The 22342-nt window shown below is 42.4% G+C and overlaps 1 protein-coding gene across 7 annotated transcripts in view; it reads right to left on the bottom strand.

Annotated features, from left to right (window-relative positions):
- Nucleotides 1-22342, bottom strand: part of WASHC1 (WASH complex subunit 1) — a 44683-nt gene that overhangs the window by 17294 nt on the left and 5047 nt on the right. For 6 of the 7 annotated variants that reach the window (XM_075713036.1, XM_075713048.1, XM_075713042.1 and 3 more), the window contains exon 2: nt 14935-15088. In XM_075713036.1, coding sequence (XP_075569151.1) covers nt 14935-15083 — 149 coding nt within the window. In that variant the 5' untranslated portion in view covers nt 15084-15088. Of the gene's footprint in view, nt 1-14934; nt 15120-22342 lie in introns of those variants that run through there. The other variant, XM_009483674.2, reaches the window with a different exon arrangement.

Here is a 22342-nt window from a genome sequence, read left to right on the forward strand (position 1 = left end):
CTTTTATGGCTCCTTAGGCTGCTGAAGTGATGGGGAAACATCAATGCATCGCCTCCGGTACCCATAACTCAGGGCTTTGGTGCACAATCCGCTAGACTGAAGCAGGCCTAGAGAGCTAGGCTAGAATATCTAAGCGCGTTCTGGCTGGCTAACAAAGGATATTGTTTTATGAGGCACCAGAGTGTGCTTTACAAACAGCCTTGCTGCATATGGATGTTGCAACACACTGCAGTGGGCCAGCTCAGAGTTCACGCAGCAATGACCAGCACAGCCAGAAAAGGACTGTGAAAAGCCTGAGCCCCGTGGTCCCCACTCCCACGCAGTGCCTCTGCCCCAGCAGCTGGCAACATCGCAGGATCGAGATGAAGAGAGCAAAGGAAAAGCTCCTAAGACATTCACAGTTTACAGCAATCTGGGGAAGCATTCAAAGCCAGTTCACAAAGCCAATTTGCCTCAAAATTTTGAAAGGCAAAAAGCAAAATGCATGCTTTTATGAAAAGCCAAATACGTTCAACCACTCAAAGAAAGATGAACTTGTTTGCTTTCTGCTCTTTTCTCTCCTTCATATTTAAGCAGTTTTTAAAGTCTTACTTCATGTCTGAGTAAGTGTAATCAGAAACTGTCATCATACACCATCTCTGACAGCAAGAAATCCCAAGTGTGGTAGTGTAATCAACATTCCTTCCTCCATTAAGGGTTTGGGTATTATACTAATTAATGTTTATCACACTTTGATTGCTCCTTGAGCCTGATTTGCAGGTGTTTCAGCATTCACATATTGCCCCGCTCCTGTGATGCCGAATGGTTTTTCAGATTGGTGGGTGATCAAGGTTGCCAGGTAATCCTCAGCAGGATCTGACATATATCACTCTCCACAGGTCATGTTCTCACACAAAAATAATTTTGATTTGATTCTTAATCTCTCATTTCACAAGGTGTTCACACTACTGTGAATTAAGTTTATGTAAAACTGGAAACTTAGAATTTTGACCTATCATCACAGCACCCTCCTCCCTCTTCCCCTGTAGTTTGTTCTCCTCCCCAGAAAAGCAAAGAAAAAAAGAAGTCACAAACAAGTTCTTCTTCTGCTTGCCTTTTTTTTTTTTTTTTTTTTAGAAGAAATACATACTAAGTAGAAAGTCTGTATTTGCAAATAAATTACACAATTAGATATTCTATTTAAACGATACAGGCTACTTTTGGTCAAATTACTTCTCCATTAATAGTGTTATATAAACACAACAGGTTCTACCATCACTGTGACAACTGTTGGGAAGGATGTACTAAAAGAAGTAATGGGAAAAAAGTGGTGGTTCTACCAGTACTGCTGGAGTTTCATAGGTGATGTTCTGAGTTTCTCCACATGCAGTGCGGGGGTAGATACTGAACAACACCATGGAGCTGCTTCCCAGAGCAGCAGCCACAGAAATAGTCGTGAGATATTAGGCAGCAGATGCTGTTAAGTACTAGTAACTGGTTTGTTATCTATATAGTCTTCACTCATCCTTGCAAAATTCTTACAAGTATTTACTCACTGAAGCTCAATCTTTTGTGGTAATAGCCTAAAGTGGTTTTTTTGTTTGGTTTGGGTTTTGTGTTTGTTTTTAAACACTACTGAAAGGAAGACTAATCCTGTTTGGACAGAATTTTATGAGACTGTCAGAAGCAAATTTTATTTCCATGTTGCTTGAAGTTATGGATCATATTTGGCAGATAGCTTGAGAAGGTGTTTTGGCACCTTGTAACCTTAAATTAATCAACTGCGTACACAAACATTAGGTTTCTTTTTCTCCCACCAAAGCTCCTTTCTTAGAATAGCCAAAGATGTTCCTCCCTGTCCCCATGGAACAGAAAATGTGTATCACCACACAGTCACCGAAAACATATGTAGTGGAGAAATGTCCAGGTGACCCTGTAGTGAATGATATCTGGGGGTAGGGAGAGCTAGTACCTTTAAAAAGGTCTCGGATTCCTCTGGATCCCTGACTGTGTTAGAAACTCTTTCCCAGCCTTCATTTGGGCACTGTGTCTGATTCCATACAAACAACGCTTCTGTTGTACACTTTTAATCAACATTATGCTCTACATTTCCTATCAGCAGTAGTCACAGGAGACAGATCAGCCTGGATTTAAATGTCTGATCTGTGCCTTCTCCCAGGTGGGGGTTGCAAAAGAAATGCATGAGCCACCAGCCAAAAGTGATGTTTCTTCCGAGCTTCACCTGAAGGTAGCGACAGCAGAGACTAGCACTGACAAGTCCACAGCAGCCTCCCCAGCCCTTTTAGCCTGCACCTCACTTGAGCCAAAGATGCCTCACTACATGGCCATGATAACGTGGGAAGGAAGAGTGACATTTGCAGAGCCTTCCTCCCCACTGGCAAGGCAGTCCACACCAACTCAACATTGCAGAATAAGAGGAAAGCCTGGTTTAGAGCAGAAGACCAGGAAGTTCCTCTTTATTCCTAGCTTTCCCCCATACCTTCCAAGCGGTTTTAAATCATTTTTCTTGACCAAGGTAGAGCAGCACCCAGTTGTGCACGTGCATAAGAACTCATTTAGTGAGCATCCCTACAGGTTCTACTACAGTGCTTGCCCTAATGTAAGGCTGAACATACCACATAAGCTGAGCTCCTGCTCATTTGCTGGGATGGAGGCTTTTTATACCAACATGGCACACAGCACAAATGCTGCTCCTAGTCTGTTTATCTCTGCTACCAAAACAGTCATTGTCACCAAGAATAAGAATGCTGATCAAAACACGCCCGCCTCCGGAGTGGAAAATGACTCCTTGTGATAGAAGTTCAAACTCTAATCATTCTCTGAGAAAAACATTGCTTTTCTTTGCATTTAATCAAATATCATTAGAACTTCATAGCTTTTCACCCAAAGATCTCAAAGCAATTTCCAAGCGTTAATTAAGTCTCAGTTGCTTGTGACACCAAGAGTGGAATCGTTTGTCCCCCACGACAAAGAAATTCTGGAGAAATTCACAGTACAGTCCCAGCAGACCAGATTTTCAGTCCGTCATTCACTAATTTGAACAATTTTTGCTTTAATTCACAGGAGTTAACACATACATTTCAGTATTTGTTTAATTTTCAGTTTTACTGAGTTTAAGACCACCTGTGCAAGTATTTCTACACTCTTCAGTGCCTCCCCATTGCCAAATCTGTCCCACTGCCACTCTAGAATAAACTACAGCCAGCAAGCACTAATGCAAAACACTGACTGTTCTCTCCATCACCACTTCTTTCTCTGGATCCAAAACATACCCTCTCCCCACATTTAAGACACAAGTTTGAAGGTAAAGGTTTTTGCATTGGCTTTAAATTTTCTCCACTTCTCAGTAGCTGATGGCAATCACGGAATTTGACTTGCATGCCACAAGTTGAACCCTTCAGTCCTCTTCTCAATAACAGATACTTAAGAGCTATTATTTACAAGCTCGTAATCACACAACAGTCCCCAACTAAAATCAGTCTCTATAAAAACCATTGTCCTGCACAACCGGAGTTACATATTCAGGAGAAGAAAAGCCTAACCAAGAAAAAGGACTTGCTGCCATAAAGCAATCTGCTTCATCAACTGTGAAACCTCAAAGACAAATGCACTTCTCTTCTTGTAACTTTTAGTTCCTTTCTGACTTCCACCACGTTAATAAGGGTCTGCCTCTGTGGTCTTTCCTCACTTTGTCCTGACCTATTGAAGTTGTCATCAGATACTTGGTAAATGGCCTGACTAGCTTTTGAAAGATGGCTTCTGTTCAGCAGTCAGTGATCCTCCTCAGCATCTTGTGAGGACCAGCACCGATTCCCAGGATTCCCCCAAAATTTTCCTACAATGAAAACAAGCCCAACCACCCAAGATAACTGTTTCTGAGAAAGTGTATCAGCCCTTTGCTAGTTATGAAACCTCATTGCTAACTACGTCTTTTCTCCTTCTCACCCATGCTTCCCATTTGAACCTCTTCTCAGAACAGATCCTTCTCTTTCAAAACAGGTCTCCTGCTCTTAAAGGAAAGACTTCTTTCCATGTTTTTTGAAAATTGAGCTTTTTCTTTCAAAATATTTGCTCTTCAGAAACAGAGGTTGTTTAGTGTTACTTCTTCATTTTCCTACAACCAGTTGCAGTCACAACCAAATCACAAAAGGCAACCTCTATGATATGCCCATCAGCAAGCTAATCTGAGTATAAGTGCCTCTTCAACAAATGAGAGTAACTCTTTATGACACGTCATCCATCTAACACCTTTCCTGAGTGATTACAGCACTTTCTTACTTTCTTGAGGGATTTCTAGTTACTTTTCACAAAAAAAACTTTGGGCCCCAGGCAGAGATTTTTCTAACAGCATCAAAGAGCAGATGCCTCTCTGCTTGGACTGACAGCTGCTCTGTCATTTCAATGAAACAGTCTGTGGCACATCAGTGATCAGACATCACCTTTAGAGCAGTTCCAGACACACGATTTCATTTTCCTCACTGTCCTTTTAAAAATCCTCTTCCCCACATAGTGATTGACAAATAGTCATTAAGAATGGAAATACTAGTTTCACAATACTACCAGAACAAATTTGGTACAGTATACTTTTCAAACCTCCTTCCCCACCCCAAAACTGCCAGGACCATAAATTCATAAATTTTAATAGCCTAACCACTTGCCCTGTGACATACTCACACAATAAAAGTTCTCACGGACCAATGCCTTTAGCAGCAGCTAACCCCCTCATCCCAGCTAAAAGTAAGCATGAAGCATAATGAAGTGCATGATTTTGGCTGTGGGGTTGTTTGGGGTTTTCCCCCCCCTAAATGGCCCATGTGCTAGAAAGAACAAAGAAAATCCTGCCTGGTGCTCAGTAAGCCAACAGGAGTTGGGAGCTTCTCACCATCTCTCCCTCAAAAAAGTCACACAAAGTCTGAATTTGTTCTGGAATCAGCAACATCCACGATGCCACTGTCAAAAATGTTGTGGAAGCAAAACCAAAGAAACGCAGTCATTGGACCAAAGCAACAGAACTGAATTGTGGAGACCATGAACTTTCTAATTTCTTGGTGCTGAGCTACTGGAATGACTGGTGTGTTATATATAGTTCATAGATAATCAGAAAGGCTATTCCTGCTGCACTACCACAGAGCAGAAGCGCAATAGTTTTACCTTCTCTTCTAAAAGGAATGTCCTGTTATGCCTTTTAAGTCCATAAAGCATGTCTTCTGATTCAACTTTGATGGCAGATCTAAAATGAAAGTCCTAGAAGTAAAATAAAACCAGGTATTTGCATTTTAAAATGTGTATTAATCCAGAATAAGGATCCTATTCTTGGATAAATTAAGACTGAAATCCAACTCAGAAGATGCTAAATTACTTGCCTGGGGTTTCTCTTTAACACACTTTACCATCCAAATCCTTCATCCCTGGCTCAAAAAATAATTTTTATCCCCTCCTCTCCCTAATGGCACAGCATGGTGGATTCCTTCAATAAAATGGTTGTCTGGAGGATTTTGATGGAAGAAAAACCAAGGACTCTTTCATTAGCATCTGCAAATGGATCTGCTGTCTCCAAAAGTGCTGCTCTGTCTTAACTGTCAGTTGCATTTACATCCGAACTCTAACCTACCCCATTTGGAAAAGCCCAGTGACAGCACCATGGCTAGTAGAAAGAAAGACTGTGGAAAGAGAATTTAATCCACCAGTCAAGTGTGAAGAACAGACCTTTGGCACTGATGTTTCCTCCCGCAACTCTCCCCACAGCGTGCACACTCCCACTTATAAGGAGAGAGCCTGTAATACGCATTTCAATCCACTCTGTTATTTTCCAGACAGTTTTCTCCACACTAGATCCCTGACAGAAGTCATGCCTGTAAAACAAAGTGACTTATTTGCATCTCTTCCTCCAGGGCTGAGTAGACAAAACTCATCCAAAGGAACAGAAAATGATTCCAACACATGTGTGAGAGTCCAGTGTCTGAAGTTGGTTCAGAAGGTACAGCTATCACTTTGTATAAGAAAAGAACGATATGGCAATTGTGTCAGGAAGAGTGGGAGTGGGAGAATCTGACAATATTGACAAACCTGCAGGCTAAGAAACTTGAAAAAAAGGAACATTTCTTTTGCTGTGAGGCACACACTTACTTGTTGTTATGATCCGCTTCTCCTCGGATATTTCCAGAGTAACAGCTACAGCCACTTGCAGCAAGAGCCTAGGGGAAAGGGAATGCCTCTCTGGATGGGGAAGTTCATAAGATCTTTTCCAAATCTCTGTTAATTAACAGCCATATTCTGCCCTAGCAGTTTATAGACATGACTTATTGCTGGACAAAATCTCAGCCACTGCGCCTCCCATCAAGCGGATCTTGATCCTTCCAACCCGCAGGCATCCAGAGTACTTGAAGGAAAGGAAGCTTACTCAGCTGCACAATGAGCAGAGTTTCAGAGTTCTCCTGGAGAACTTTCTCAGGGCACCACAACTGTGGGAAGACATTAGGGAAGCACACTTAAGACTCCCATGTTAAAGTACTGCAGCCATGAGACCTCTTTGCATTAGTCACTCACAGCTGTGGCTGGGAGGTCAGTCCCACCTCTGCTCTCCAGGCCCCGGTCACTGCCTGCACCCTTAATCGACACTGACATCCCACTAACCTGTTGGGGGATTGGCACCACAGCTGTTAGCAAAACACAGCCAGAGAGGCCCTGTAGCCTAACTCGTCCACCCCCTACCCTCTAAAACTCATTTCCCTACCACACCTTCCCACCACGCTCTTGCTGAACTGCTGCGTTCCTCCAACCCAACGCTACCTTTAAGGCACACCTGAATGTTTATGAACACCACATACAAGTGATTCACATGTTAGCATCTGTCTCAATTGGGTAGAAACTCTGAAACAACATTCAAGACATGAGCCTAGAAAAGGTGTTAACATGCCCACACAGCTCTGGCATCAGAATTAACTGAAAATAAACATGCAAAGGTGGACGCTTGGTCACATTGTAAAGACTTGCATTGCTCACTGGAACAAGTCTTTCTGGCACATGGTAAGAAGGACAGATCACCACCACTTCCATCCGCTGCCAAATTTTTTTGACTTCTTTCTCAAAGGGCTCTCAGTGCTCTTGTTATGCAGGAAAGCCTGCTTTAGGGTTCAGTGTGGAATTCTCTTCTCACATACCTTTAGACCATTACGGATACAATATCACCATTATTATTTCTGGATACTCTCATGCTCTAGGATATTACAACTTTCAGCCATTTAAAACCTCACTGCATTAATGCATCAGACAGTATTTTTGAAGCCTCCATAGGCCTCCACAAGCATTAGCTGGTTCAGACCCTCCTGCACTCAGCTTGAAAGAAAGTTATTTTACTGCAATTGCATAGTGCTTGGGCTCCAGGCTATTCACACACTACCTTTTCAATCCAGAAACAGTTGAGTAAGCAAAAAATTACATCTTGTCAATATCAGAGAGGTCCTGTTGGGCTTCCACTTCTTAAAAGTGAAAGTAAGTAAAAGCAGGGGTAATTACACCTCTGTACTTTTTGTTACAAGATAGCTCATAAAAGTTTAAACCAATTTATAGCAGTTGGGAGTCTACAAAGTGATCCATCCTTCAACTTAGTCACAACTCTGTCCCCAAATTGACTGTGCTTTAAAATAATTGTTAGTGAAAGAAGGCAATGCTTATCAAGATAATTGCTTCTCACCTCCACAAAGGGGTCTAACATTTGTTTCTTTTATCTCTTCCTGCTACAGGCTTTATTTCCATAGATGGTTTTGAAACTGGCTTTATCTGTTTTGGAACATGGCCTTTGAATAATAAACAATGGTAGCTACTACCTGTGGCATCTCTCATGCTAAAATCATAGCTCTTTAAACATTTTAGAAAAGTTTTGCTGAGTCATAGGGAGTCTACAGATGAGAGCAAATTGATTTTAGCCTGCAGACACATAAAAATATGAACAAAAAGCAAAGAAAATTAAGTCAGAAAGCCACTACGAACTGCATGTGATTGGAACAAATGTTTTTTGATTAATCATTTTCTTCCAGATGCAAAGTTCTGCTGCATGAACAGAATCTGCACAGCAAGAAGTTCCTATGCTATCAAGAACTTATTTTTATTAAACATGTTAAGATTTATCACCGACTCTTCTGGGACACCTTTTTTCAGGAAATCCAGCTCATACAGTTGTAGACAGCAACATTCCTGTTACAAATGATTAGCACTGCCATAACCAATCCTCTAAAAGCTAAGGTGAGATCTCCCCTTGCTCAAACAAAGAAAATAAACCAAATACCTTCAAAGCAAAGCCCTCCTTTACTCAAACAGCAACCTTGCCTCCCTCTGTTCTCTTTTGCTATCACTCCTTCACCCTTTGAGGAGTAGCAGATCCTCCTTCTGAGAATGGATCTGATCACCCCAGAGTTGCAAAAGCAGAATGAAAGTTGCCCAGAGAAGAAGGAACAGATTCAGGCCTCAGGATGGTCAAGCCACAATGCATATTGTACCTGGTATTTTTCCTGCTACAAAGTTGCACTTATCTTACACTTCTTCCTACTTTCAAATCTCTTACATGCTTTCTCAGGGAGTCTGTCTTGTCCTGTCTTTAAGGACCAGGGAGAGAATTAGCTCATCAGAGCTTGAAAGCTGCTACTCAATATTGAGTTTTCTCCAACAAGGCACACAGTACAAACAAGGGACTACCCTGTCAGGGTTAAAAAACCCACGAACTAAAATAAAACAACAAACCATATGTACCAAAGTTACCTAAGTTTCTCCCTACTGTTTGCCTTTCCTATTGCACATACCATCTGTTTTGATCAAACTGTCTCACATTTCCACTAGATATTCTACTACCATGAAAGGCCCTGTAAGAGTACAGAGAATCCTCTGAAGAGCTCCATTAAGTCTGAAATCGTTGCCTGCCTCCTTTTGCTAAGAAGCTTTAAGACCAATTCCAGAAGTGGGAGAACACCTCTCCTGCAACTTCTGCATTTTCCTTCACTTTTTTTTAGTATTTACAGCAAATTGATATATCAGCAGTTTAGCATGACTGCACCTAAACCACTCATTTTCTTTTTAGTGACTGAGGATATGGGTAAGGCTTGTATTTCCTTTGTGTTCCTGGATGGCCATTTCAGCATCCTGGACACAATACTCCATCACTTTCTTTTCAGACACAGAATCAAGTATTAAGAGCCCTTCCTCCCAACAGAATATTTTCTGTAGCTAATGCAAACTCATCTCATGCTTTGAGAAACATTCTGCATTAATGCCAGCACTGAGTCTTTTAGTTATTCATTAAAATGTACTGCTATTTGCAGACCTGCTATTAGGTGAGAAAAATTTAACTCTGCTTGGAGGAGGATATTGAAGGTGAAGCACTTCAGTCGTTTCTTTAAATTGCTTGTTTTAAACTATGCTGAAGGTCTTGTTAGCGTACAGAAGGCTACAGCTCTCTTATCAAGTTCAAGACTGCTTTTCAATCACTTAAGGCAGAACAGATTGATCACCCTCCTTTTGGGGGAACGGGATTCAAAGATAAACAGACTGCTAGTGAAAGAAACTGATGTAGAAGAGCTGTTGTTAGCAGACTTAGAGCAAGGGCTTAAGTAACCATCACTACATTTCAATGACAATGCCATAAAAAGCACCTCGCTTGCAGAATCAAATTTAGTATTCTGCTCCTCTCCTTCAAAAGACATATTTAATCTCTGGAAGTCCAAAAGACATAAATTTTCAGCACTTTCTGAGATGAGCAAGAATCCTGTCTTGCTAATTCTCCACCATGTTTGTTTCATTTTGAAGGAATAATCTTTTAATGACTTAATACCATTCAGTCTCCTCTTTGCTACTATTCCCAGTTCATTTCAAGCTGTGACAGCTCTATCTGTGCCCCTTCCCACCCGCTGCCCCACTCCATGGGCTGTCAAGGCATCTGAATTGAGCCTGGGCCTCAGAGCCCTCAAGATTTTAAGCATAGGGATTTTTAGCAGCATCCAGAAAGAGCTGTAATCTGGACTCCTGCAGAACAGTTGCTATCTCTTCGCCTCTTCTTGAGGACATAGGATACTCGCTACTACCAGCTGCCACCAACCTTCAGGCATGCTGATCTGACCCCTATATGTTGCCTCCTACAGTCTTTGCAATAGTTTGGGAACCTCTCTCAAGCTACATCTTTACAAGCTTTCAAATTTAGCTTCCAGAGGACCATGAGAGCTGAAACAAATGAGTGGTTTCTTAAAAAAAATGTGCTACACACCAAAAAAAAAAACCCAGAAAAAAAAATCCACATTATTTGGACATGCCTCTACAAGAATAATCAGTATCTGCAGGCAAAATTCCTCCCTCTGTCTTTCCCCATGCTCCATGTCCCCATGTATGCAGGACCATCCACTCACTCTTTTACCTCACTGTTTCTGCTTAATCTTCCTGTCAGCAAACAACTGCTCCTACAGCACCTCAAGACAGGTCTCTGAAACTAAAATAGACCTAGCATCCTTTCTCAGATGGCCTCTGGGACAACTTCAAACTACCATGAGATGACTTGATGCTTAACAAGAGCCACATCACTCTCAAATTAACTGGTGAAAAATTGATTCCCTGTGCTACAGCCAGCCTGCTGGTGTAAACTCACCTGTATGATGACCCATCATGATGAAGCCCTTTTGACAGCTCTCCTCCTAGTAAGATCAAACCCTTACAGCCAGTAGAGGAACAACTACAATGCAGTGTTCAAGCCCCAAGCTGCATCCCAGAGCCACAGTGCACAACTACAGCTTGCAGCAAGACCCTTCTTTGCAAGTTTCCATGAACATTTAATAATACATTCTACAGATGTCCTAAATCAAATACATTCTTATGGAGAAATTCAGTTACCCACTTCCATTATTGATCATCATGACCAATCACAGCATTAAGTTTAAAACAAGGAGGGGAACACCCAAATGCACCTCATGATTGAAGTTTGTCTACATTTTCAATTTCAGGACTACTCACATCTCAACGCTGCTCCTGTCCCAAATATTCCCCTTAAGGCTCTGCTGCCCAGCCACTTCTTACTTTCCTTAACCACACATTTACTAGACTTCCTCCCCACGTTTAACAGCATTTCCACAGTGCTTTTGTTTTTCAACTACCACTTTCAGAAGTGTGGCTCTCAGTTAAACCATTTTTTAATATTAAAGCCCTTTTCAAATATTTAATATGAAATTAATTTGCATGCCATTGAGGAGGAACAAGAAGGATATGCCTGTTTAGTGAAATACTATTCCAGACAAGCAAAAAACACCGAATAAAGACATTTAAAAAGATCAACCCAGAAATTCTTCCTTAAACTGGAAACAAGAAGCACAAGTATGAGAAATTTTGTATCCTGGAGAACTTGTGGTTGGATCACAGGCAAAGGAAACCAGGACCTTGATAACAACATTCCAACCCCAAGTATTTGTTTTCTTTCTACTGCTATAACACTCCATGAGAAAACTTGCACAGGCAATTTTCTACAAATCTGTTATACAAAGTGTACGCTCTGAATAATGAACCAACATATTAGAGGTTATTAACATCTCCTGGCAACAAAAACTCTCCTCAGAAATTGAGAAATCCCAAAGGGCAAGCCTAGCTAACCAGGGGGGTTTCTCAGAAAAGCTAAACCCACCACCTATCTGAAGTACTGATCACAACATTCCTGTAAAAAATCCCCAGCACACAATTCCAACACAAGCTGTCACCCAGAAAATGCTGGTAATGATGAAACAAATAGATGAAAGATTACTGGTTAATTGAGTGCTTAAATTGGTCATTCTGCCTCCTGTGACCTATATCAAAAGCCCTCCTTAAAAGTCCAGGAGTTAAACTTATATAGATATTATGTCAGATTGGCTATGTTAGAATATTTATGTTTTAAGCAGTAATGGTATGTATTAAAATCTCAGTAGCTACAGGCAACGAATCTGATCTTCACTGCAGCTTCCACAGCAGATTAATTACATGAATTCAGTTAGCATACACAAGGTTAAAACTTCCATTACTCCAAAACACAATCCTGGAAAGTACGTGCAGCCTCTTGATCTCTTCACAGGACTGATATCAGCACCAAGAGGACGGGACGTCCTAAGAGGACAGGACTGTTGACAGTACTGACCTAAGACATCAACCTGTACTGCCCAGCAGCCTGCCCAGGGCAGTGCTCTCCCTCTGCAGGACGTGGTACTTTGCCATTCTCCATGTGGAAGAGGCCATATGGGTCCCTGCTCCCAGTGGTTAGGAATATGACAGAGAGGGATGCCAAGCCACCCCCTGCTCTTTCTTAGTGATTCCAGATGACAGTCCAAGTGCACTGTTAGCAAGGTACAGAGGAGGTTTAGATGCTAGGGGTTGGTAGGCCTACTCTTCGAGGCTGTTCCCAGTGGGTCTGCTCTGGGTCTCAGCCATAGTTTACTTGTGGTTTTGCACTTGCACATCCCTTGATTCTCTACAAACTAATGAACTCTGCAAAGTGCCTCATTCACCAGGTACCTTGCCACAGTTAATAGCAAGTCACCTTGAGAGCATTTGGAAAGAAGACAGCTTGGCAGAGGCTTGTCTCATAGCTTATTTCCCAGATCACCCAAACCAGGGGGAAAGGGAGGAAAGCTGCTTATCTTCTTTCTCCTAATTCTCCAAATGCAAAGGTGTCTTTCTTGTGTCCCCTTGAGAAGACTGAATCCCCAGGCACTTTTCACCGCTGCTGCTTCTGCACAGCCACTAACTGGCCCACGGAATATTTCTTCTACAACCACAACAGTACCACAGTTGCCTTCAGCCAGTTTCCACATAAAGAGAGAAAAAGCTCACCTTCCTTGAACAATGGATGGACATGTTCATTTTAAGAATTCATACTCAATTGCTATGTCAGCTAACAACTCAAAGCAGAAGCTTTGATCAGGTAACAAGGGAAAAAAAAAATTTGGTTGTGGACAGATTCCTCTTTCCACAGAGAGTAAGAGAGACTCTCTCATTCTACCTTCAACAAATTACAAATCAGCTTGCCACTCTCAAAAGCACTGTACCAATCCAAGTGTTCCCACAAAACAACCCCAGAACATCTGCATCTTTATAGTACTGAAGTAATGAGTTTGACACACTCAGCTAAGTCTGCCATACTGAACAAGTTTCCTCTCCATCAACACTGCAAGCTGCTGTTTTGCAGATCAGAACACTCAGCTTCCCCAGATAAGGCAGCTCCTTCCTGGAAATGGAAGATAGAGCTGCCTTATCTCAGGAAAGGGAAGATAAAAGGTCACTCTTCACTAAGTGGCAAAGTTCTTACCTTGAAAGCTTTGCCCCTTGATTGGCATGGAACAACCAAGGTCATGGAACTTTTAATCAGATGCCTGCATAATTACTAAATCGTTATTAATTATATCAGAGAGCAGAGACCTCAGAGGAAAGGCAAAGCAAACAAAGAGCCCAGTGAAGCCTCCTCTGTTGTTGGAAAAAAAATGGTAATTAAAAGTCATGAGTGCACCAAAGAGCGAGGGAACAGCATCACAGTCACTGTTCAGGACTCAGGAGTGACTTGCATACAAAGCAGCCAGCTTATCTCCCCGGGGAAATTACAGGGTACTGCGTTACAAAGTAGTGAGTGGGGGTGGGGGGAGAAGAGACAGAGAAAGAACCACTCCTGTTCCATCAATAGCTTTATTTGCCCCACAGAGAGGGACAGCACTGCCAACCAGTCACAAGTTTGAGAGGTGCCTTCCACATGTTTCTGGCAACTCTAAAAAGCCTTCTCCCAGCCTTATACTATGAAGGGTTCCCATACTGAGAAGTGCACAAGACAATGAGACCTTGTGTTCAACTTAATCCAAACTACACAGGCTCCTGGCCCTTCCCCAGGAGCCCTTGCCCAAACAAAGACTATTCCAATGAAAAGCCTTTATTTGCCTCAATGACCTGAGCTCAACCTTAGTGACTATCCTTTCCCCAGAGGCTGCCCTTCAAACTATCGCTATAAAAAAAAAAAAGAAAAAAAAATTAAATTCAAAGAACTTCAATCTGCCCTTAAAAAAACCCCCCAAAAAACTGAAAAGAAGAAAGAATGCCACGGTCCTGCTCACACCATAATAAGTCACACTAGGTAGTCATGATGCTCACTCAAACCAAAGCAAGCACTTTTGCTAATCAGGCTATGAGAAGATAAATGCTGACCTGTTCCTGTATCAATGATATGATATGATATGCCATCTCAGGGCACTGAGATATCAAAGATGGCATCAGATAAAAAAAGGCACCACGCTATCTACCATCATTTGCAGGCAAACACAAGAATCTCTCTGATCTGCTACATAGGTAGTCTTATAGATCCAATCCTAGAGATGACCATATGCAAGAGGTAGCAAGTCTGGGCCAAATCCCTGAAAAGATCAGTTTAGATCAATCATGAGACTGTGGCGAGAAGAACAGACACTGTCATGCACTCAGCCCTCCCAACATACAAAAAAAGAGAAGTGTGAAACACCAGAATCCTAAAGAGAATAGTTTGTAAGTCCCAGAGATCAGAACAAAGAGGCATTTTCTATTCCACTGCTCCAAGTACGACGACTCAAAAAGACATATCTTCAAGATACTCTAAATAAGGAAGTCTCCCATTTAAAACATGAGCAAGAAGGAATAAAGGATAACTGCAGCAGAAGCAGTAATGCAATTTGTGGAAGTCTGCCACTGAATAAAAAATTAGTAACAAACAACCTCTGGCTAACTGCAGCCATTTCATTATGCTTAGCTTTGACAGACCCGAATCCAATAAACTTTTATTGAAGTGCATCTGGTCCTTCTTCATCCCTTTTCTGGACTTCCACTGCTTGCTAACGCAATGCTCTTTCACTGCTGCAACCTTATCACAGCACTCTGCTTCCTACTGCTGAATGCTGAGCCCCCAACCCCCTTGTGACAGCACCGTACCTGTTGAAGATATCGCCCGACACCTTTTGGAGATACTGCAGTGCATCTGCCACCTGTTGAACAGCCTCCTCCCTGCGTAAGTCCGGTTGGATCAGGGGGACTGAGTACGTCTGCCCTTCCAAAAAGTGCTTCTGGGCTACTGTAGCCATTGTGCCTAAAGGAAAGACCAAATAGGTCATTACAGTAAACACATTTCCATTTTATCATCCCTTTATTCAGCGACTTCCACTCTCTGCTCCCTTAATTATTTTAGGAAAGCGTTTGCAATGGAGTTGAGGAGAAAGGCACAAGTAGTAAGGTTGACATATTGGATTTTTAATAAATCCAAGGCAACTACAGTGAGGTAGGAGTCTCTTGCTTATCTGAATGCTCTTGGGAACCACAATTTTATTTTTAGTATGATACTTAACAAGTCTCTGCTCAGTACTGTGCTGAAAACGAAGACCACGCTTTGGTAAAAAGTCAGTTCAGGCTGGCGATAAGACTCATCAGAAATAACCCTGTCCCCTCCTCCCATCCTCATATTCCAGATGGATATATTTCAGGTCATTCAACCCTATTAGCAAAATGCAGTATTTCATCTTACACTTCAGCTCCAAGAAACACAACCACCGCTCCCTTCCAAGAACAGCAGCTATGAAATTACAGGGCATGCATGTACACGCACGCCCTTGCTCCAAATAGGTTAATGAGAGTTCTTCCACTCTGAGACTCCCAGGAGCTGCTCATTCCTTCTGGTGACTGGATTTTTCCTTAGTAACTATCTTGAAAAAAGCCTCTTTATCTTAGGATCCTTTCACATATAAAGCCTAAACGGTCACCAAAATCTTTCAGTTGTGTTCAACACATGCACCAGAGCAGCATGCACGCTCCTGGATGCAGCTGGGCCAATACCACTGCTCTATAGTTCAGCCAGGAGAAGGCTATGCGGCATCATCCATGTTTCCATCCTGCCAGCCTTGTTCACCTCTCCCTCAGCAATTCCCAAAGAGTCTGCCTCCCATGTTTTTACTCACAAAAATAACAACAGTTCCTGGGACACAGAGGAGGGTATAGAGAAGAAATCAATTTCTCCAAGCATGTTAGAAATTGTAAACTCACAAATACAATACTGTTAGGACAGCCTGATTAATGAAGAGAGTAGAGTGTCCATATGGTTTTCTAACCCAAACTCTGCTGCTAGGCCTACACAGCTCCCTTCAAACTTGTCTTCTCTGTGTGTCTTGCTCATTCAGACTGTAAAAAACCAGTCTACAGCTGCTCATTACAGGGTTTCATCACACAGAGTGCTATACATCTGTGTAAGAAAATATTCATTAAGCTGAAGAGAAGCAAAACAAAGGAGGATCAAAGAGTAAGGTAGCAGAAACAGAGAGATATCTCAGGACACAACACATTCCTTCCATGGTACTTGGACATCTGCAGGAGCTAGTCCAGGGAGCACTGCTGTATGCAAACTATATTCCAGCCTGTAGAGCAGAGCAGGCTGCGAATAACACAGAAACACAGCCTATGCTGGAGAAATTCACAAAACAAGAGACTGAAGAGATAGTTACCACATAAAACAACTGTGTAATAGGTGAAAATTAGCAGGGTCTTCACACATTCTTTAAATTCCCTATCTTGCTTCACAAAATGAAAAGATATCAGATTAGACTTGCCTGCAGCCATTCCTGTACATTTAAGAAACACCATCCACCCTCTCCGAATTGTCCTTTCTGATCCTACCACAGCAGGTTAGGAAAGACTTTCTGTAAATGTGATGTGACTGTTTGTTTGGTTTGGGGTTTTTTTGGGGGGAGGGTGGGGCGATTGGTTGGGGTTGTTTTTTTGGGGGAGGGTGTTTAATAATGAATCATTTGAGAGGTAAAAGAAGGAGGAAACCTAGGAGCCTTCCTGCAGATAACAAATTTGCAAAATCAAGCCCAGCCATCAGAAGACCTGGCTCTGCTGCAGGAAGCCTAGACCTATTCTGTTTCACTTCATGCATCGCTGGCAGCCAGACTCTGTATCCTCACTCTTTCGCAGCAATGCTTGCACACTGATTAGTTGTCTTGACTGGGCCTATTCAGCAGGCAGGAAATTATTATTTAGAGTTGCAAAGCATACAAGTTAATCCGAGAGGAATACAGCTAATTTTGAGATGGCATTTTTTGATCGGCTGACCACAACCAACCTCAAACCCTTTTGCTTTCAAATCTACTATTTGACTGACAACACTGAACAAAGCAACCAGATAACATAGCAGCAGCACAGTTATGAGATACTTAGGTTCCGGCAGCAAAACAAGTTTACGATCCTCCCTGCCACTGGTCACAACTCTTCTGTTGCATCAATGCTGCTGATGTCTGGGATGCCTATTTTTAACTCAGATCAGTTCAATGACCCAATTTACCGCAGCCAGATAAACAGCTGTAATTGCCCAGTCATGAAACAGAGCGGGAAGCAGGGACAAGAAGGGGACTTCTTAAACTTGCTTCACTATCAAAACCATTACCATGTGATGGTAATCCTGCCCCGCAGGATGAGAAGGCCAAGCTTTTCACCTCTTGAGGCCAGATGAGATTATACAGCCCCAGTATGATTTCCTAGACTCTCCCCAATCCTAATTCTCTTAGTGACCTTTCTAAAGCCAAACTCAGTTCAGCTGCTGACTGACAGATGCTCACACTCAGAAGCAGGACTCCCCTAGCTACTACCAAACTGTTTCTTTCCTCACACCCAGAAGCTGCAGACTGTTCTTCAGGACCCACTGCTCCCCTGCAAAGAGAGGAGCACACAGTAGTGGGGCAAAGCAGGAAAAGCCCCGGGTGCTCCTGCTCGCATTGTCACAGTTCAGCTGTCAGTACACTTCAGTTTCACAGGTTCTCAATGCAGCCTCTCACACGAGCTCCAGATTCTCACCTTTCCTAAAAAAACACATTAGAGAAACATGGTAGACACTGTGAGAAATGCTACCGGAGACAGACACAAGACACAGTTTTTTTTCTGTGCAAGGTAACAAATGAGAGATTTGTAGCAAGAAAGAGGAAAAACAGCAACAGCCTTCTGAATGACTAGACTCGGGCAAAATCCCATGCTACACTGCTATTTATTACCTCTTGTGACCAAACTAACTGGAGAAACAAGACAGTTTTACAAAGACTTTGAGTAAAGGCCTGACCACATATTTAGAATAAAAGCAGAATTGCTTCCCATAACAGACAGGGACTGCAGGAACAAGGAAGATTTTAATAGGGAAAATTCAAAATATTCCCAACAGAAGTCAGGAAGGAAAGCAAAGACTGAATGTCACTCAGCAAGACTGACTCTTCCTTTATCTCAACCTCCAGTGCACTGAGAAGGAAGCAGCACATTTCCTTGCTATGCTCCATTATCAGAATTAGGTATTACATAAAAACAAATTGCTGCAGATTAGAAATATCTCAGCTCTACAACTCTACCCAATGGATGCCAAGCCTTCATGTAACACACACACCCCAAAAGTGCAAATAAACTGTTCATATCTTACACATGGAAGCGACTTCCACAAAGTAACAAACTAGTTCCAGTATCACTCCAGAATCTTAAAGAGGGAGCTGGCATGTTTCAGCAGAAAGCATAGCATCCTGGAATTTGACGGCCAACATGAAACACTCAGATGCTACAGTGAGAAATGGGCATGTAAAACCCAAAGCAAGTATGATTCAAAAGAGCAGATGTCAGATCACCCAAGAGATTTAATCATTAGTGGTGTGACCACCTGCGGTCACACAAGGCAGAAGAAACGACAACCACAGCTCTTTTTTTGTGATCAAAGAGGCTCTGGAAAAAGAGCTGCAGCATCTAGGGACTCCAGCCACTCTTTATTAAATTTTTTTTTCTATGTCAACTTTCATGATCAAGACAAATGTGCTCTGGTGTTATATAATAACCTCATTTGCCTTATTAAATTGCAAACAAAGAGAAAAAGGTTGTAAGCAGGTGGTGCAGTGAGAAAACAAGTGCTATATCCTGATTTGGAAGTTCTGACTATAGCTAGCAAGTACTCAGATTTGCACTTTTGCCTTAAGCTGTCTATGCCTTTAACCTCAAGCAAGCTGGTACAAAGCTCGTCAGGGCTGGTGGCTATCCCTCTGCATCAAATCTGTACTCTCCCTCTCAGTTCCAACATTCACACTAGCAAAAGCTGAGAGAAACATCAGCCACGGGAAATGCAACTTCAGCCTCCACTAGACTGTCTCACCTTTCCAAAAGACGTACACCAGGATAGATACAGGCTGAGCACTCCAAGGTTTTCAGGTATCTGGAACCAGCAACTGGTCATACTGTCCAACCATCACAGGCAAGTCTAATTCTCCGATAGAGATTTGCAGCTCTGAACCCAGAGAAGGAAGTATACAATTCACTGCTCTGGATAGGTAGAGAAACACTCCACCTACTTTGCTCACCTCTTGGGTTACTTCCCCGTGGACCCAAGAATAAAACTCCTTATGTCAAGGCTAAGCCCAAGAGAACTTGTTACAGAGCAAACAGAGTCTGTAAAAGAAGCAACGCTCCTCTAAGTTCTTTAGAAAATATTGGTCTGTGGAGGACTGATCACCAAGATGATTATCTACAAACAAAAAAACCCCACAACCTTAAAATATCTTAATTTTTCAAGGGAACATAAACAAAGGCAATTATTAAGAAAATAATTTGGCTGCACTCAACACAGGCAGAGACTGTAAAGCTATATACGGGCACTTACCAGATGCATGCTTTGCTATGAAAATAAAGAGAGAATAAAGCAAGCCACCAACAATACTTGCTTCCTTAACATGCTTCAAGGGATTAAAAAAAGAGGGTTCAGGGGAGAAGAGGACTTGAATACTTTGGAAGAAAATCAACCTGTATTCTTCAAAGATACAAGGGACGCTTCAGCAATTACTGTGCTGCTACTTCTGTCACTGCCCAGGAAAGGCAGCATGAACTGAAGGCCTTTAATTCCCACATGCAGTAACATCTCCAAGAAGTAGTGACAGGCTATCTCCAGCCCTGTGTCTCTCCTTTGTAGGACCCTAATAAAAGATCAATGCCTTGTAGCCACCTGCAAGGACGCAGAGACCAGCAATACGCCATAAAACACAAGTCTGCATATCCCTCACCACATATCACTACACTGCTACCACCAGGACGATTCCACAGCGGGAACAGAGTGGGAACAGAGCAAGTCACAAACGAACTACAGGTTAAGATTAAACACACTCAAACAATGCAGTAGAGACAGGTTTTGGGCATAGCTTATCACAAGGTGCTGTCTCCTCTGACAGAGCAAAGTCACATGCATAACTTGCTTCACAGTCAGAAGCCATCCCAGATTCCTCACTGACAGTAATTTCTTACAGATAATTCTTTCTACTATGTTTACCTGGACAAATGTTGTATTCTCACTTTCCTCTGCTCTAATCTAGCATACTACATTAGCACATTGTTCGCAATACCTAAATGCAGCTTTTAGAGGTCACAAAGCTCCCAGCTGTTACACTGTCTGTTGTGTGTCTCATCACAAACTTCTACTACTGTACACTTAACTACGGTACTCTGTAGTACTGTACTTAATATACTACTACATCATACTCATTCTCTACTTTCTGCACAGGCTTCCCACAGAATTTCAAATCATGATCAAATCTGCTGGCATATTCAGGTCATACCTTGGTTGTACTAGAAGCTTGCCTAGGGGACATTCCAACAAAATATCAGAATGAACTCCTCCAAGGAAAAAGTAAAAACAAAAAAACCCCCCCCAAAAAAAACCCAAAAAGACAATTTTACTACCTTGCCCTCCACAGATAAAGCACACTCCTGTGAGTTTACCAGCTGCAAAGCCAGGGAACTGTATTTAAAAATGAGACTTAAAATGCTAAAAAAGCAAAACACGTCATTGCATATGCTCCTACTATTAAGGGACAGGATAAGGCAGCGTGTGCACATGCACTCACACAGATGTAGACACACAACTGAAACAAAAGCGAAGTTGCTTACACTCTGACAGTAAGTGCAGCACAAGAGCCTAGATGTAAGTCCTATTTTATTGTGCAGCAAATGATCGTTCTGCTCTGTGTTGACGTTCACTGGAAGGGTTGAAATTTAGTCCTCCAGCAGAGCACACAATAGGTAACTACCCTGGGTAGGACAGCAAGATGTATTTCCAGCAGTGAGACGAGAGGTTCACCACAGTCCCTGTGCTAAGCCAACTTTACCTTTTTTGATGGGGGCAGGGAGGGAAAGGGAGGAGGAGAGAAGCACTTTGATAAGTTAAGAGGATGAAAAGTCTATTTATATTTTTTAATTAACCATGTACTAGAGTGTTATTAAGCAGCAATCAAAGATGCAGATGGTACTGATTTGATTGGCAAGAGGTGCATTGTGCTGAATATTAAGGAACTCTGCCCCTATAAATAGGTCTAATCAGCATCTGAAGGCTGGAAGGCAGTGATGAAAGAAAGCATTAATAAGACCATAATGAGGCCCCGTAGCAGACTGTACTCCACCAGCGTGCTCATGTTACTAGACGTCTCTTATAGTAGCATCCTCAAACTCTGTTGCAGACATTATTGCTTTGGGTCTCAAGACCTCTAGTAGCTATTTTAGACAAAGCTATGAAGAGTGGGGTTTCTCCATCTTTGGAGGGCCTGGCATCAGTTAGGATTTTATTTCCCAGCACCATTTCTGGAGCAAGAGAGCTCTCCATTCCAGCTGTCCTACCCTGCCCACTCTCACTGAGTGAATTAAACGCGGCAGCTGGAGCTCCCCAGGCACAGAGACTGGCAAGGGGTGCAGAAAAGTGAGAAGCTTTAGAAGGTGTTGCTCTCCCTCCCCCTCAGAGCAGCAGGAGCACATCATGGCCACATCTACATCACAAAGTTAACCTAGTCACAGCTGTAAAAGCCATTTCTGTTCTTCTGCTCCAGCTTTAGGAGAGATACTTACTCAATCTCCTCAACCTCGTACTTTCAGCCTGTCCTTACAGTATAGCATTACCTCAGAACAACAACAACAACAAAGTCTGTGTAGAAAATGAGTCTCACAAGGCATCTCCTGCTACATGCCGATATTTCCAGAAGTCGCTCATTGATATGGGACCGCCTGAACAGCCAAAAGGAGTCAGCCTCCTACACCACACCACAGCCCTGCAGAAACAGCAGAGCACTGGGGAGCCTGCCCTGATACTCAGCAGGACTTGGGGGCTCACAGTGCATTTCACACACTACACATCCTTGTGGGCCAATATTCTGCTTGGAAATGGCAGGAGTGGATTCCATCACTGAAGCAGTCTCACCCTATCTGTCCTAGCAGCAGCTGCGGGAAAAGGAAAACCTTTTTCTGCTGCACTGGTAGGCAGCCACTAACTACTCAACGATATAATGCCACTCAGCTCTCCGTA

This window comes from Pelecanus crispus, chromosome 1 (genome assembly GCF_030463565.1).
Source record: "Pelecanus crispus isolate bPelCri1 chromosome 1, bPelCri1.pri, whole genome shotgun sequence".
Lineage (NCBI taxonomy): Eukaryota > Metazoa > Chordata > Aves > Pelecaniformes > Pelecanidae > Pelecanus > Pelecanus crispus.